Below are 18,846 nucleotides of genomic sequence, written 5' to 3'. Positions count from 1 at the left end.
TGTAAGAGATGAATGCTTTTTTCTTCTCCTTGATGAGGTCTGAGATCTCCGCAGTAAACCACTGCGGCTTGTTGTTCCTTCGCCGTTTGCTTACTAATTTAACATAGCGGTTTGTCGCTTCCTATATGGTGGCTTTCAAAGTCGACCACATTTCTTCCACGCTATCGGTTTCTGTTTGCCTTTGTAGCGCCTGGTGAACAAAGGAACCCATGTCCAGGAAGTTTGTGTCTTTGAATTTGAGGACCTTGGTTAGTGTGGTAGATTTAGTGAAACCTTTCCTAAGATCGAACCATACCATGTTGTGGTAACTGGAAGCCAATGTGTCCCCCACCGAGACCTCTGTTACACTTTCCCCATTGGTAAGTAATAGATCCAGTATTGCCTGATCCCTCGTAGGGTCCAACACCAGTTGCTTGAGACCAGCTCCCTTCATAGAGTTTAATAGCCTCCTGCTGCTGCCGGAAGCAGAGGTAAGTGTATCCCAATCCACATCAGGCATGTTGAAGACACCTAACAATACCGTGTCCCCACGCAAGGTGATATTTTCTATATCTCCGATTATTTCCATATCCATGTCATCCTGTTGTCTTGGGGGGTCTGTAAATCACGCCAAGATACAAGCATTTGTCCTTCCCTCTGGCCAAATTAACCCAAAGGGATTCCCCAGTGTACTGGATATCTGAGATTCTTGTGACCCTAATGTCTTCTTTAGTATATAATGCTACACCTCCTCCCATTCTGCCCTCCCTGTCCCGACGAAGCAAGTTGTAACCTGGTATGGCCATGTCCCACCCGTGGGAGTCTGTGAGCCAGGTCTCAGATATCGCCACCACATCCAGGTCGGCATTCCTTATTTCTGTTTCCAATTCCAGGATCTTGTTTCCCAAACTGTGTGCGTTGACGTACATAGCCTTCCATGTTGTATTTTTGTTACGTCTCAGTGGGGATATTCCTGTTTGAGCTACTTGAACATCTTTAGCGTTATTTGCGTTATTTATGCTCCCCCTAGACTCAGAACTACAGTGTGTACTCCCCATAAACCCAGAATTACAATGTGTACTCCCCCTAGACCCGGAATTACAATGTGACCCATAATTATGATGTGAACCTACCCCCGACTCAAAAGTGTGTGTACTCGCCCCTGACACAGAATTTCGGTGACTACTTACCTCAGCCTCAAAAAAGTATCGGCAGTTTAGTTTGCCAGGTATGTTGTTTGTGCCTGTACTCTCCCCCGACTTACCTAGTTTAAAGCCCTGTGGAGTAGGCGGGTTAGACGGTGTCCAAGGACATTCTTCCCTCTTCTGGTTAGGTGTAGCCTGTCGTGTCCCTGTAGTTCTTGCAAAGCTTCACCATGGTGCAGGAACCCGAAGTTCATCTCCTTGCACCATCCTCGCAGCCAGTCGTTCGCCCTCTGTATTCGATCCTCTCTGGCTCTGCCCTTGCCCCTCACTGGGAGAATCGAGGAGAAGACTACCTGCGCATCCATCCTCCTCAGCTTCTCCCCCAGGGCCCTGAAGTCTTCAGGTATGCTGTCCGGGGTGCACAAAGCTTTAAATGGTTGCTGCTGAAGCAGGCTATTCAGGAGGGGTTTCCGGAATGGAAAAATCTTAACAATCGGTATAGTCTGGAATTGTTATGCTTTCAGGCGGATTTCTTGGGACACCAGGCCGCACAGTGGTATAAATTGATATCTGGATGTATGAATAAAAAAACAAAGACTGGTCTTAGAGACATTTGGACCATTGAGATTAACCATCAAATTTCTGCATCTCAATGGCCACGAATTTGGTCTTGGAGAATGAGATGTACAGTATCCGCATCTATGAGACAAACTTGGTTCTTTTTGTTACATAGAGCATTTTGGACCCCAGTTAGATTACAGAAATTGGATAGCTCTAAGTCTAATAGATGCTGGCATTGTAATCTGGAAGCAGGGACTCTAGATCACTGTTCTTCAACCGCCGGTCCGCAGACCAGTGCCAGTCCGCAGGAAATTTTTGCCGGTCCGCACAGGGCCGGCAAGATTGACTCACTTCAATTTCCTGCCAGTCCGCGCAGGGCTGACAAGATCAAGAGCTGAAGTCTGCGCTGGGCCGGAGAGATCTTGGGGAGCCTCCGACAGTGGTTTTCTCCCCTCTCTGCAGCTCTCCTTTACTTCCCAGCACAGCGATTCACAAAGGCAGCCTTGGGGCTTTTGCTGAGTCGCGGCTGCCTCTGATGATGCAACTTCCTCTTTCCTCAGAGGCGGCGCGACCCAACAAATGACCCGAGGCTGCCTTCTTGAATCGCTGCGCTGGGAAGTAAGGAGAGCTGCTGGGAGGGGAGAAAGCCACTATTGGAGTCTGGGAAGCTGCTGGGCAAGGGGAAACAGGGACAGCTGCTACTGGAGAGGGAGAAGGAAAGATGCTGCTGGGAGGGGGAGGAGGGAAAGGAATCTGGGAAGCTGCTGGGTAAGGGAAAAAAGGGACAGCTGCTACTGGAGAGGGAGAAGGAAAGATGCTGCTGGGAGGAGGAGGAGGGAAAGGAATCTGGGTAAGGGAAAAAAGGGACAGCTGCTACTGAACCTGGAGGGAAGGAGAAGGAGAGATGCTGCTGGGAGGGGAGGAGGGAAAGGAGTCTGGGAAGCTGCTGTGCAAGGGAAAAAAAGGGACAGCTGCTACTGGACCTGGAGGGAAGCTGCTGGGCAAGGGAAAAAAAGGGACAGCTGCTACTGGAGAGGGAGAAGGAGAGATGCTGCTGGGAGGGGAGGAAGGGAAAAGAGTTACTGCTGGACAGGAGGAGGAGGGAAGGGAGAAGGAAAAAAGGAAGGAAACAGCTGGCAGGGAGATTAGAGGAGGGGAAGGGGAGAGACAGGCATGAGAAAGTAGAGAGATTGATGATAGGAAGGAGTCAGCAGAAAAATAAGCAGAGAGGGACAATGATGGTAAATCTGGTGTAGGAGAGATAAAAATAAAGAGAGCAGTAAAGCTGGAATGAATCCTATAAAAAGGAGAGAGGGTGCGCAGGTTGGATGGAAAGGGGAGAGGGGCATAGAAAGAAGACAGATACCATATGGAAGGGGGAGAGGACAGACAGTGGAAGGAAGGGGCAGATGCTGGATTGAAGAGACAGAGAGGGCAGATGCTGGAAGGAAGAGAGTGAAAAGAAGATTAAAGCAGAAACCAGAGACGACAAAAGGTAGATAAAAATAATTTTATTTCTATTTTGTGATTAGAATATATCAGATTTGAAATATATATCCTGCTAGAGCTGGTGTTAGACATAACTGGGGACTGCAAAGCCCAGGCAGTTCTTCTTTAGCTTCCCAGCTGGCTTAGGGCGCTCTCTGACCAGGGGGCAGTTGCCCTAGTTGCACTCCCCTAAAACTATTCCTGCCATGTGAGACTGCAGTATTCTGTTAGCATGATATTTCTGTGTAGCATTCTGTAATAATTTGGCTTATTCAGTTTTCTTGATAGTAGAGGGGATATATGTGAAGGGGAGGGGAGACAGGGGTTTTGTTGATCCTTGCTCTGTATTATTTGTATTTATAAAATGACAATTGTACAGAATATTTTTCCCTCTCTTGGAAACCTTCTCTGATCTAACGTTGTACACCCTTCTTCCATAACTCTTTTTGTAATCCGCCTTTGAACCGAAAGGTATGGCGAAATAGAAATCTGTAATGTAATGTAATGTAATATTGTTTCTTTTTATACTTAAAAATACATTCAATATAAATCATAACTGAGGCTTGTGTGGAATGGGATCAGATGATTTGTGGGGACCGAGCTCACGCAGATGGGCAGAAACGGGGTTTTTTAATTTTAGTCCTAGTAGTTTGCCGGTCCCACAAAATAATTATTTTATTTCTGCCAGTCCACGGGTGTAACAATGTTGAAAAAACACTGCTCTAGATCATCGATTATTTTTTTGTCCCTGTATTATGGCCTTTTGGAAATCAATTTGGTCTCAAATTAATTCTTTATTAGAAAACCATGTAGCTCTATCATATGATACAATTCTATTTGGTGTGTCAATGAGAATAAAAAGTCAAATTTCATCAAGCAATAATAAACTTTTATTAATAATGACAGGAGTCGCCATTCAACATATCACCAGAAATTGGAAAAACTACACTAGACTTAATTGCACCTTCTGGTGAAACTCGTGCCATATATACAAAATGAAAGAGCAATTCCCATACAAAAAGGGAATTATAATAATTTTAAAAAGATTTGGGGCCATTGATAACTTAATGTTAATATTAAGATGCCTTTATACACTGTAAGTATAATTTATAATTAAAGGAAAGGGGTGGTATATAGTTATATTATAGGTTCAATCAATATTTATGATATAATACATGTATGATATTTTTTGTATTACAATATTGTGAAAAGGGTGGGTGGGGGAGGAGTATTTATGTATTTAAGATGATATATAGAAAGAATTTCAAGTGATGTATATGATTCAATTGATGTAATATTGTGTTCTTGATGTAAGATGAAAAAATGAATAAAGAATAGGAAAAAAAACCAAAAAACACATTAATATTTTCTTATAAAGCACATATTTTAACTGAACTCTCTGACATCCTCAGCCTTGCCATTCACAAAAATAGAAGGAAGAAAAGTTCCCATTTCTTGCTGTTTCATGTCCCCGGCATATACAAAATTTTTCTTCTGCAGACCCTTCAAAAGTCTGACCAAATCCTCGTTTCACTTGCATTATAGAGTACTGAGGATGCCATCTCTCCCCATTCCCAGGTCCTAAAGTCTAAGACAGTAGCGCAAACTAGTGCTGCCTGATTCAGGAAAAAAAATTTCGATTCGATTCAGCCTATTGAATTGGTTTTTCAATTCGATTCGATTTTCCTGCCCAATTGGGTGTTTTTTTTTTTGTTTTGTTTTGTTTTTCCAAACATACTGGTGGGTTTATTTTATAGCTTTTTCACCCCCTTTGGCTTCTCCTAACCACACTGGTGCTGTGGTGTAAACAAAATAAAGAAACAAAAAGGATTTCTCTCTCTCTTAAATCCTAGCTCATGTTTGCGGTCAAACACCAGCTCTGGCAGGATACACTTTTCAAATCTAACATATTGTAATCACAAAACAGAAAATAAAATTTATTTTTTCTACCTTTTGTTGTCTGGTCAATATTCAAATCTTGTTGGTCCCAGGCTCTTGTTGTCTTGCTTTCCAGAGTCTCCTTCTTTCTCCTTGCTTTTTTTTTTTTTTTTTGTAAATCATTTTTATTGAAGTCAAACAGAGGAACAAAGGGCATACAAAAAGTATAGAATATGAACATGAACACAAGTGGCATATAACATACACAACACTGCAAGACATTATAATACAATGCAAGCAGCCGCATCAGCAAAGATCACCGTAATGGCAGAAGAGATACATGGTGTGCTGAGGATACAAAAAACGGAAATATTTCTTTCTTTCTGCCTTTCTTTCTCTCTCCCCCTGCCCACTCTTTCTTTCTGCCTTTCTCCTTGCTAACCGTCCATCTCTGTCCTCCCCTTCCGTTTCCCTTCCCTCCCCCGGAGGTCTGGCATCTTTCCTTTTTTTCATCTCCATCCACAGATTCACCTTTTCTCAACTCCCCATCACCCCAGGGTCCACCATCTCTCCCTTTCTGTTCCCAACTATCCTCCTATCCAGTATCTCTATCCCCCCTCTACACCATCCCTTGTTTCCAAGTTCTCTCCCTATCTGTTCCTTCCCTCCCTAAATCCCATTATGCACCATCTCTCTCCCCACTCCTGTTTTTTAGACCCATTATTTCTAACCCCCAAAGACTGGCATATGCCGTATCTTTGAACCCCCCCTTTCCCTCCCTCCCTCCGTATACTTCTACACCAGGACCCCCCCCTCTCAGGCCTGCATCCCCCCAAAGGACTGTACCTCCCCACTCGAAGGTCTGTCCCCCCTGAAGGCCTGCTCCCCCCCCAAAGGCCTGCACCCCCTCCCCTTTTATTAAACCACCTTTTACTAACCTACCTTTTTGTCTGGTGATTTCATGAGTCTCTGGTTTCACTTCCTTCTTCTGTTAAAGCTAATATTTCTTTCTTTCTGCCTTTCTTTCTCTCTCCCCCTGCCCCCTCTTTCTTTCTGCCTTTCTTTCTCCCTCCCCCTCCCCCCCCCCCTTTCTTCTTTTCTTTCTCTCTCCCCCTTGCCCCCTCTTTCTTTCTTCTCTCCCTCCTGCCCTCCCCCTTTCTTTCTCTCTCCCCTGCCCCCCTCTTTATTTCTACCTTTCTTTCTCTTTCCCCTTGCCCCCTCTAAGCCATTGTGCCGATCTCTCCACTTTCCTGATTCTTTCCCCTGCCACAACACGATTTCTCCCTGCTGCTTCCCCGAGCCAGGCCCTGGTGCGTACAAGCGCTGGGCCCACAAGACTTCACATCTGACGTCAATTCCAGCGTCGGGGAGGAAGTTCTCCAGGCCAGCCAGGCAGCAATTGCTGGCCCAGAACTTCCTCTCCAAGTCAGAATTGACGGCGGAGGTGAAGTTTTGTAAGTCCAGCGCTTGTATGCCGCCAGGCCTGGCTTGGGGAAGCAGCAGGGAGAAAAAGATCGCAAAGGCATGCGAATGACTTGCGTTGACTTTGCGATCTACCTGGTGATCGCGATCGACCATTGGGCACCCCTGCTTTAACATATCAGGGACACATCCAGAAGTCAAAGATCTAGAAACAATGTACTCTTTTTAAGGGCTATTTCAACTTTCAAGGCCTTCAACACTGTCGCACATGGATTCAATAGACAGATGAACTAACATAGAAACATAGAGTATGACGCAGAAAAGGGCCATCGGGCCCAACAAGTCTGCCCACTCGAAGAACCCTCCCCCTAAGCAACTTCTTCTAAGTGAACCCACATGTTTATCCCATTTTTTCTTAAAATCGAGCACGTTGCTGGCCTCTAACTACCTGAAGTGGAAGATCATTCCAACGATCAACCACCCTTTCGGTGAAGAAATACTTCCTAATGTCACCATGAAATCTCCCACTCTTGATTTTTTAATGGATGCCCTCTTGTCACTGTAGGTCCTGTAAGGAAAAAGATGTCTTCTTCCACCTCAATACGGCCAGTAACATATTTGAATGTCTCTATCATGTCTCCCCTCTCTCTGCGTTCCTCGATGAGGAATAGCTGCAACTTACTAGACGTTCTTCATATGGGAGATCTTGAGTCCTCTGAGACCATCCTAGTGGCCATTCGCTGAACCGACTCTATTCTCAGCACATCCTTTTGATTATGTGGATTCCAAAATTGAACACAATACTCCAGATGTAGGTCTCACCATGGACCTGTACATGCGGCATTTACTACTTCAGGTTTTCGGCTGACGAAACTTCTTCGGATGCAACCCAGCAATTTTCTAGCCCTTGGATGAAGCTTTCTCCACGTGATTGGCAGTCTTCATATCTTCACTAATGATTACTCCCAGGTCCCGTTCTGCAACAGTTCTTGCTTAAGGTCTCGCATTCAGATTGTAAGTTCTGCATGGGTTTCCGTACCTAAGGTGCATAACCTTACACTTTTTGGCATTAAAACTCAGTTGCCAAGTAGTAGACCATTGCTCCAGTAAAAGTAGGTCCTGCACTCATAGTGTCGGGCCGGTAACTCCGCCCACTACATTGCATAGTTTAGCGTCATCGGCAAATAATGTAATTTTAACTCGAAGTCCCTGAGGCAGGTCACCGTACAATGATATTAAATAGGCTTGGACCCAAGACCGAGCCCTGCGGCACTCCACTGATCACTTCCGACGTTTCGAAGGGAGTACAATTTACCACCGCCCTTGAAGTCTGCCACTGAGCCAGTCTTTAGAACCTTGCAGTTAATGTTTCTCCTAGATCCCAGCGAGCTCACTAGACTGTAGTACATGCACAATACCAACTGGGTAAAAATTCAACAGCAATCTCAGGAACCAGTCCTACCTGCAATGAAGGTGAAGTTTCTTTGCTAATAAAATCATAAATAAGTTGCATTTTGTTGTGTACTGATCTTGCATTAACAAGTGCAACATGAATTTGACTCGCTGGAGCAGTATGTTTATGACTTACAAATTGAGGCTCACAAGCAATTTGAATTAAACACTCCCTATGAGTATGTGTAGCCCCAAGACTCCTATAGTACCCTGTGGCTGGTTATGTGCACAGGAGGCAGTACAGAAGAACACCATCAGATAAAGGAGAGTAAAAAGGACTAATAAAAAAATTCCCCCTTTACTAGTATATTCAGGGTTCTGGGATGCTTGATCTTAGAGCTATATGCATAGAGGTGTAAACTGCTGCTTAGAGAAATTCTCTGCCAGCTCCCACAAAGCTATTAACTAGAGATAGACAAACTGCCTGCTTTTCTGCCTCAGATATTTCTAGATTCCAGGTCTAGAGTTTTTCTCCTGTCAGCCAGATGACTAAGGATAAGGAAATCCTGCTATATGTATTCTTCCTCAGCCTCTCACTCCTTTGATGTTAGTGTTCATTGCACACAGCAGGTTGGTTCTGTATTGTTGCTATGTAATATTCCTATTGATCATTGTTCTAATTTATTTTTACTAAGTTACAGAGCAGAACATATTTGTGTGAAGTCTGCGGGGAAGTTCCCCTTATCTCTCCTTCTTTGTATTCTGTTTCTAGTGGACACTCGATTGCTTTGGGATGTAACTGAAGGGGGCACTATATTCACTGGCAATGTAGGAGTTGCTGAAGGCTGTAGTTATCACACTTCTGCAAGATCCGGTTCATGGAATGGATTGATCACCTTGCGTACAGACTCCTGAGAAGATTAATAGAAAGATTTTCCAGGTAAAAACCTACGGCCTCTTTTACAAAGCCACGCTAGCGGCTGTGCTGTGCTAATGGCCCTGAAGCCCATAAAGATTTAAAGGGCATACGGGGCTGTTGCTGCGCGGCAGCCGCTAGCACAGCTTTGTAAAAGAGGCAGCTAGGCTTTCATTCAAATCAAGTACTTGAAAATTGTGTGGGTATACAATTCTAAAATGATTCATCTGTTATACTGAATACATTGCTTAGGTATGGAATTGCTATGCTATTTTTCCCTTTTACAACACACTTGATTTTTCTTTTGTAGGCAGGTCGCCTGGATGAGCAGCTGCCAAAACAAATTCCTTTCACCATCCTATCAGGAGACAAAGGATTTTTGGAGCTAGAGAGTCAGTTTAAGAAAACACAGCGACCAGCACATATCTTAAATCCTCATAATATCGAAGAAGAGATGATGTGTGCCTTATTGAACAGCATATCAGATACAGTCAAAGGTACGCAGCTGTGGGACAACAGGCAAAATTCAAAAAGAAAAGATGATGATGAAACCACAATGCTATGTGCAGGAAATAAATCTATAACCTAGTAAATTTGGTGTGTCTAATTCATGGGTTTTACAAAGTAACGTTACTCCTCTATATACTACGCAGAGGAGTAAGACTTTATTAGAGAGAGAGCCTACAGTGGTATTTAAGGGTCAGTAATTGATATCATACTGTAAATGTAGAGGAGTTCAAATTTGATGAGAGGGTGGTAGTTGGAAGCCAACTGAAATAAACTTTAGCCCTGGGAAACAAATATAGTTAATAGAGAAATATATGACTTTGTATTGGAGAATGATACGGGGAAAAAATTTGTCCCTGTCACCGCCCCGTCCCCGCGACCACCTCCCCGTCCCTGCGACCACTGTCCCTGCCCCGTCCCTATGACTACTGTCCCCATAGCATCCATACAAGCCTCAGTACTGCAATATTTAGCTTATTCCTTCCTTATAAATCAAAATTCTGACTGCTGAAGTAGAGAAAAAGATGTTCAACAAAAAAAAAGAAAATAAATAGAATTTTTTTTTTCTACCTTTGTTCTCTGGTTCTGCTTTCCTCATCTTCTCATTCAATTCCTTCCATCCACTGTCTGTCTTCTCTCTGCGTCTTCCATTTGCTCTGTTACTGTGCCTCTCCCTTTCCCCCCCCCCCCAATTGGTCTGACACCCATCTTTTTCCCTCTGCTCCCCCCATAGTCTGGCATCTCTGTCTTTTTGTCTTTTTCCCTTCCAGCATCTTCTCCCCATTCTCTGTTCCCCATTTCCCTTTAGCGTCTTCTCCACACTCTGTCTTCCACATTTCCCTTCAGCGTCTGTTCCTCTCCACCCCCCTTCAGTGTCTGTTCCATTCCTTTCCACCACCACCATTCCCTCTCGTCACCCCCTTCAGCATCTGTTCCTTTCTCCCGCCCTTCAGCACCCCTCACGCGGTCCGACCATCTCCTCCCTCCCTCCCTCTTACCTTCGTGGTGGTTGCAATTTAATTTGTGCAAGCCGTCAAAGCCTGTGAGCTCAGTTCCTGTCCCATCCCCACAAACCATCTTGCTTCTGTGTTTGTATTTTCCCCATTTCTAATATCTCCTCAATGTATCTGGCATTGCCCCCCCTGTGTCCATATACCATCCCCATGTATGTCCCCTTTTTGTCTCTGTCCCTATGCCCCCATGCACATAATTCCTCCCCCCATGTCTCTGTCCCTATGCCCCCTTTTTATGTCTCCCTTTTATATCTCTGTCCCTATGCCCCCATGCATATAATTTCCCCTCTGTTTCTGTTACCCTCCTGTGTCCAGATTTCCCCTCTCTTCCTCTTGCACACCAATGTGTCTCTTCTCTGCAACCCCCATTTAGCTTCTTTCCCTCTTTCTTCCCCCCCGCTTCCAACATCTGGCTCACCTTTCTTTCCTGCTGTGGGTTTCTTTCTCTCCCTCTTCATCCCCTTAGCCCAGAATCTCTTTCACTTTCACTCCTTCCTTCCTAGTGTGAGCCGGGAACACGTGCGATTATGGATCGTGCGGTCCAGCAGCTCCCTCCTGCCCGATCGCAGCATTCCGCCATCTCCCTCTCTCCACCTCACCTTAGGTGCCGACTTTAATTATTTTTCTCCCAGCCGCACGTGCAGCTGCTTGAATTGTTGAATCTTCTCCTCTGATGCAACCGGAAATAGGAAGTTGCATCAGAGGAGAAGATTCAACAACTCGAGCAGCCTTGCACGTGGCTTATTGAAAGCATGTGACTGGGAGAAGAAGAATTAAAGTCGGCACCTGAGGTGGAGGGAGGGAGATGGCAGGACGCGAGATGCAATGATCTGGTGGGGATGCTGGACTGCGCGATCCATGATTGCTTCACTGTGGAGACAAGACCATTCACCGCTCCACGGGGCCGTGAATGGCCTTGTCCCCATCCCCGCAGTGACCACTATTTTTTCTCTCCCCGTTTTCGCGGGTTACCCACGGCTAGCCATGAGTAACAACCACCGTGTCATTCTCTACTTTGTATCTCACACAGTTACCTGTAACATAGTATATGACGGCAGATAAAGACGTGAACGGTCCATCCAATCTGCCCATTAGTTATACCCATTAAAAATACATGATTAAATTAACTTGTCTCTTCCTTGATATTTCAGGGTCATAGACTGTAAAGTCCACCTGGTATTGTCCTCCTAGGTTCCAAATGCTGAAGTTGCCGTCCAAGCTCACTCCAGCCTATCCAACCATCCTGTTTGCAGGATATCTACCATAAAGTCTGGCCAGTAACATCCTCATGTTCCAAGTTAGTGGAGTTCCCATTGATGCCCTCCCCAGTCCAATCCTACACCAAATCAATGCATATGGGACACAGACCATTCAAGTCTGTTCAGTACTGGCCTTTTCTCTTTAATTTACATTCTACATTTTCTAATTAGAGATCCTCTGTTTATCCCATGCTTTTTTGAATTGCATCACCATTTTCTTCTCCACTACATCTACTCCACTACACCCTCTCCGTTAAAAAGAATTTCCTAACATTGCTCCTGAATCTTCCTCCCTGCAACCTCAAATTATGCCCTCTAGTTTTACTATTTTCTCTTCTCTGGAAGAGATTTGGTTCTATATTAATACCTTTCAAGTATTTAAACATCTGTATCATATCTCCCCTGTCCCTCCTTTTGACTCAAACCCCTTACCATTTTCATCGCCTTCCTCTGGACCGTTTCAAGTCTTTTTATATCCTTCACCAGATACAGCCTCCAAAACTGAACACAATACTCCAAGTGTGGCCTCACCAATGATCTGTACTGGGGCATCAACACCTCCCATCTGCTGATTATTCCTCTTTCTAAACAGCCTATCATCCTTCTGGCTACAGCTATAATCTTATCACACTGTTTAGATGCCTTTATATCCTCAGACACAATCACCCCAAGGTCCCTCTCTCCATTAGTGCTTATCAGCTTCTCACCTCTCAGCACATACTGTTCTCTTGGATTTCTACCCCCCAAATGCATTACTCTGCACTTCTTCCCGTTGAATTTTAGTTGCCAAACGTTAGAGCATTCATCTAACTTTTGCAGATCCTCTTTCATGTTTTCCACTCCTTCCGGGGTGTCCACTCTGTTACAAATCTTGGTATCATCCATAAAAAGGCTAATCTTATCTTCTAACTTTTCAGCAATGTCGCTCACAAACATGTTAAACAGAATCGGTCCCAGCACCGATCCCTGAGGCACTTCACTAGTCACCTTTCCTTCCTCCGAGCGAATTCCATTTATCACTACCTTCTGGCGTCTGTCCGTCAACCAGTTTCTAATCCAGTTCACCACTTTAGGCCTTAGCTTCAGCCCATGGATTTATTTAAGAGCCTCCTGTGAGAAGCCGTGCCAAAGGCTTTGCTGAAATCTAAGTAAATTACATCTAAGCACACATCCTTGATCCAGTTCTCTGGTCACCCAGTCAAAGAATTCAATCAGATTGTTTGGCACAATTTACCTTTAGTAAATCCATGTTGCCTCGGATCTTGTAATCCATTAGATTCTAAGAATTTCACTATCTTTTCCTTCAGCAACGTTTCTAGTATTTTTCCAATAACCGAAGTGAGACTTACGGTCTGTAATTTCCCGCTTCATCCTGCAACCACTTTTGTGAAGAGGGTTCACATCCACTCTTCTCCAGTCCTGCAGAACCTCTCCTGTCTCTAAATATATATTGAACAAATCTTTGAGAACCCGCCAGAACCTCTCGGAGCTCCCTCAATATCCTGGGATGGATCCCATCCAGTCCCATAGCTTTGTCCATCTTCAATTTTTCAAGTTGTTCATAAACACTTTCTTCTGTGAACGGTGCAGTATTCATTCCATTCTCAGGTGTAAATTTGCTGACCAATTGCGATCCTTCTCCATGTTTTTCTTTTGTGAACACCAAACAGAAATATTTGCTTTTTCTTCATCACTCTTCACAAGGCGGTTCATACCTTCTTTCAGTCTCGTAATTCCATTTTTTGTTTCCCTCCTTTCCCTGATATACCTGAAAAAAAATTTATCTCCCTTTCTTATATTTATAGCCATTTTCTCTTCCACTTGCGCTTTTGCCAGGCATATCTCTCGCTTGACTTCTTTCACCAGGAATAGTAGAGGTGGGCTGGTATAAAGGTTCTATAAGAGGGAAAGAACAGTAATGAAAAAGTTGAAGCACAAATGCAATTAGGCCTTCTAATTCTAGGTGTTTATAAATTTAAAATTTAGCTGTTTATTTTTCAGGCAACTTGGAGTTTTGGTGATTTCTGAAAGTGTTCCTTCATTGGTGTGTTCAGATCACAAACAATACCTGTAGGTTTAGGTTGATTCAAATGGTCCACACTTACATTCCGCACCATGATTTTCAGTACTTCTCAGACTTGGTTCTTGAAAGCAGCAAAAATCAGTAGCATCGATCTCTGACTGGTGCTGTTTCCCCTACAATCCAAGAGTCTGTAGTGTATACTGCAGTTAAAAAGCATGACACTTTGGCACTGGGTTGCAGGAGATGAGTGTCTTGAGGTGTCATTGCTGCTAAAATTAGTTTACCAAATTGAAATCAGTAGCCAATGGGATGGAGATGTGATATAGTGAATGATCCAGAACACCGCTGTCCGCTTATATTTGGCCTGAAAAAATGGGACCATGTCACCCCTTTTTACCACAAACTTCATTGGCTGCCATTGGAATCCAGAGTCCTATTAAAATCGCCTGTTTTCTGTTACAAAACAGTATTTGGTTAGCCCCAAACTACATCAACCCACACTTCTTCCTGAATCACAGAAACAAAAAACTCCCGCAGAATCCTGCTATTTCGCCTTCCCCCCCCCCCCCCCCCTAAAACTCTGTCACTACCAATAAATTCCTCGACAAAACCCTTCGCCCTTCCAGGCGCCAAACTAAACCCATGGATAGCCCAATTAATCCTCGAGGCTCCACCTACCCTCAGTTTTTAGAAAATTACTCAATCACTCACACCTCTTCCAATGCCAGGACCACTTAATTGCCCCCTCCTCAAAGAACCTAAACCTCCTCCCTCCCCCTCTATTACGCCCCTCCACCCCCCCCCCTGATCCACTCTATCCTGCCCCCCAACTTCTTCTACTCGTTGCCTGCAACTCTTTTTCAATTAACACTTAACTTATGTAACTCTGTTCAATTAATACTTAACTGTATGTAACTATGCTCAATTAATACTTAACTGTATGTAACTATGTTTAAATTAATGTGAACTGCCTAGAACTCACTGGGTATGGCGGTATACAAAAAATAAAGTTATTATTATTTTATTATATACTAGCAGATGCAACACTAGCAGTGGTGATCACAGAGTTGTGGCAATGTGGGCAGTGTTTCAGCAAAGTCTGGAGAAGGCAACCTAAGCTTTAAAAGCCTGTATATGGGGAGGGCAATCTGGTATTATGCTAAGGGCATAGCTCAAGCTTTTCTGAATATCTGTTCTACTCCTTAACTTGCTAGTTATTTCAGAAGTAGTAGTATGGGCAGCAAGAAAAGGGAAGTTCAAACCCGCCTTTTGGCTTGGAGCACACTGAATATGACAGATAAATTTATGTTCTGTGGTTTTTGTTTTGGGTCAGAGAGAGCAGGAAGGGAAGGTTGCCTCCAGCACTCCCTGATGGCTAGCATTTTACTGTGCTCCAACTGGAAAATCAGGAGTATTTTGATTCTTGCTAAGCTTTGGTGACCAGTGAGTTCACAGAGTAGGATTAGTTTGGAAGTGCACCACAATGGCAGGTCTTAAACTTATAGTGCCTGCCCAGATGCAAGATTGTTCAGTATAACTTTAGATAGGGCATCTCAACAGTGAGTGCTTATGTTGGACATACTTATCACTTATTTATTAGACTTTCTTATCTGGGTGTGCAGGCCAAAGCAGTTAACAACTAAAAGGATAAACAGGAACAGAACTCCAAAATTCAGATAGGAAAGCAATAGCGCAAATCTTTCAAGAACATAAGCAATGCCTCTGCTGGGTCAGACCAAGGGTCCATCATGCCCAGCAGTCCGCTCACGCGGTGGCCCATCAGGTCCAGGATCTATATAGTAATCCTCTATCTATACCCTTCTATCCCCTTTTCCTTCAGGAAGTTATGTAATCCCTTCTTGAACCCCAAAACCGTACTCTGTCCTGTCACACCCTCTGGGAGCGCATTCCAGGTGTCCACCACCCTTTGGGTGAAGAACTTCCTGGCATTGAATCTGTCCCCTCTTAATTTTTCCGAATGCCCTCTCGTTCTTTTAGTTTTCGAACGTTTGAAGAATTTGTCCCTCTCTACTTTCTCTTGCCCTTCATGATCTTGTAAGTCTCTATCATGTCCCCTCTAAGTCTCCACTTTTCTAGGGAAAAGAGCCCCAGTTTCTCCAATCTTTCAGCATATGAAAGGTTTTCCATACCTTTTATCAATCGTGTCGCTCTTTTCTGAACCCTCTCGAGTATCGCCATATCCTTCTTAAGATACGGCGACCAGTATTGGATGCAGTACTCCAGATGCGGGCGCACCATCGCCCGATACAACGGCAGGATAACTTCTTTCGTTCTGGTTGTAATACCTTTCTTGATAGTACCCTGCATTCTATTCGCCTTCTTAGAGGCCACTGCGCACTGTGCCGAAGGCTTCATTGTGTTGTCCACTATTACCCCAAGTCCTTTTCTTGGGTACTTTCACCCATTACCAGCCCTCCCATCTTATAGCTGTACTTCAGGTTTCTGTTTCCTACATGCAAGACTTTACATTTCTCTACATTAAACTTCATCTGCCATCTCGTCGCCCACTCTCCTAGTTTGTTCAGGTCCCTTTGTAAATCTTTGCAGTCCTCTTTAGTCCTAACTCCATTAAATAGTTTGGTGTCGTCTGCAAATTTTATTACTTCACATTTCGTCCCTGTTTCTAGATCATTTATAAATACATTGAACAGCAGAGGTCCGAGTACCGACCCCTGCGGAACACCACTCATGACCCTCCTCCAGTCTGAGTAGTGGCCCTTCACTCCTACCCTTTGCTTTCTACCCGCCAACCAATTTTTGATCCATCTATGTACGTCTCCTTCCACAGCAAATACAACACCCTCTCTAGCAGCTCCTGCCAAATCAGTATAAAACAGTGTTTTTCAACCTTTTTACACCCGTGGACCAGCAGAAATAAAAGAATTATTTTGTGGACCGGCACACTACTAGGACTAAAATTAAAAAACCCCGTTTCCACCCCATCTCCGCGAGCTCGGTCACCTCAGTAACTATAGAAAAATAGACAAATATAGTGCAAAATATAGACAGCAGATATAAATTCTCAAAACTGACACGTTCTGATCACTAAATTGAAAATAAAATCATTTTTCTTACCTTTGCTGTCTGGTGATTTCATGAGTCTCTGGTTGCGTTTCCTTCTGTCTGTGTATCCTTTCATTTCTTTCTTTCTGCACTCAGGCCCAACAATTGTCCCTTTCTATTCCCTCCCTCTTTCCTTCCCATGTCTTTAGTGCCCCAGTGCTTCCTTCCCAAGTCCTTAGTGCCCCTTCCTATGTCTTTAATGCCCCCAGTGCCTCCTTCCCATGCCTTTAGTGCCCCCAGTGCCTCTTTCCCATGTCCTTATTGCCCTCAGTGTCTCCTTCCCATGTCTTTAGTGCCCCCAGTGCCTCCTTCCCATGTCTTTAGTGCCCCCAGTGCCTCCTTCCTATGTCCCTCTCACTGCCTTCCACACTTTGTCCCACCCCCACCCCTGAAATCAGCCTGTCTGCCTCTCTACCTTTCTCCCTCCCTCCCTGGCCAAAGCCAGCCTGCTTACCTGACTACCTCCTTCCCTCCTTGCCGGCAAAAAAAAAAAGCCTCCCTCCTTCCTTTCCCCTACTCTTACCGCCCTGCTGCTGCTGCTAAACCCAACAGGAAATCTTCTTTCCGACATCAATTCTGACGTCGGAGAGGACGTTCTGGGCCAGCCAGGCAGCGATTGGCTGGCCCAGAACGTCCTCTCCAACGTCACAATTGACGTCAGAAAGAAGATTTCCTGTCGGGTTTAGCAGCAGCAATCTTGCTGGCCCTCCGCAGACCGGCAGAAATTTCCTGCGGACCGATACTGGTGGTCCGCGGACCGGCGGTTGAAGAACAATGGTCTAAAACACAGAGATGGCAGCTCCCATCAGTCATGCTTCTGAGCCCTACATAAAAGATGGGCAGCTATATATTGCAGAGTTTGAAAGCACTCACATAAACCACATTGCAATAGCTGAGGCAAGATATTGAGTGCATGCAGAAGGTTGTGTCATCAAAAAAGCTATGAATGGATCTTAAAGCACATAAAGAATCTAATTTTCCTAACATTTCGAAACTGTTGATCATGTTTTCAACTCCACTTTCTTTCCAGGGAGCTGCTCCTGCTCCCTCAGGATGCTTTCTGCAGAAAGTTGCTCAGAAATGTTCTCATCTGCTCTGCGGCTTTATAATTTGGGGTATTTTTTTCTCAGTATCCTTTTGGAGGTTTGGTGCCCAGAGGTTCCCACTTGTTGGGACCTATGCCTGGGAGAAGACACAGATCCACACAGTGAAGGTCTGCTGCCAGCAGGATCAGCCCTTGGGGACACCTAGCTAGCCAGTCTACTTTTATATTTTTGAGCTTGGGGTTTGTCCCCTGCATAGCTGCTCTCATCCCTGATTTAATCAGAGCTTGAACGCAGGCTGTTTGGTTCCTTACCAGTTTGGCTGGAACTAACTATGGGCCAACTGCATGGTCCTCCCCCCTTTTTTTTTGCAGTGGAGTTTTCCAGGGACTGAGGCTCAGTCTAACCCAGGGGTAGGGAACTCCGGTCCTCGAGAGCCGTATTCCAGTCGGGTTTTCAGGATTTCCCCAATTAATATGCATTGAAAGCAGTGCATGCAAATAGATCTCATGCATATTCATTGTCGAAATCCTGAAAACCCAACTGGAATACAGCTCTCAAGGACCAGAGTTCCCTACCCTGGTCTAACCTCTGTACAACTGGCAACCAGACCAGGTTCATCAGCAAATCTGTGAAGCAGATTTCTTCTTCAATGATTCCAACTGCAATCCTATGCTGAAGCAGCAAGCACCACATGGCACAGTGAGTAAGGCTATTGAAGCCTTTGGGGAAAATCAGGGGGTCCCTAAAAGTTGAATTAAAAGGTTTCTGACCCCAAAGCATAGGTCCCCCCACTTCTAAAACCCCTTTCTCTGTGATTTTTTTTCCTTCAGAGAAGTTTCCACGTGCCAATTTTGGTGCGATTTTTCTGGCGGTGACCATCTTTGAATTTTTTTTTTAACTTTCTTTTTTTTTATTTATTTAACAATAAATACAAGTTACACCACTTGGGGGGGGAGGAGCTAGAAAAATTAACTAAGACAGATTAACCTTGGTCTATTCTATCCCTTTCACTTCATGTAGCACCAACAGTTTAACTTCTTGAAATCTAAAAAGGACCTCAAATGCTCAGGCTGGAAAAAACATATCTAAAGCTTAAATATTTAATCACACATTCACATGGATATGCAAGCAAA

General features: G+C 44.4%; 1 protein-coding gene across 2 annotated transcripts in view; it reads left to right on the top strand.

Annotated features, from left to right (window-relative positions):
* ZNF451 (zinc finger protein 451) overlaps positions 1–18,846 on the top strand; it is a 173,239-nt gene that overhangs the window by 134,707 nt on the left and 19,686 nt on the right. For both annotated transcript variants that reach the window (XM_033936433.1, XM_033936434.1), the window contains exon 12: positions 9,092–9,278. In XM_033936433.1, the coding sequence (XP_033792324.1) occupies positions 9,092–9,278 (187 nt within the window). The remainder of the gene's footprint in view (positions 1–9,091; positions 9,279–18,846) is intronic.

Source organism: Geotrypetes seraphini, chromosome 3, assembly GCF_902459505.1.
Source record: "Geotrypetes seraphini chromosome 3, aGeoSer1.1, whole genome shotgun sequence".
Taxonomy (NCBI): Eukaryota; Metazoa; Chordata; class Amphibia; order Gymnophiona; family Dermophiidae; genus Geotrypetes; species Geotrypetes seraphini.
Note: the sequence above shows the minus strand (reverse complement) of the source record. Positions and strands in the feature narration are given on the sequence as shown.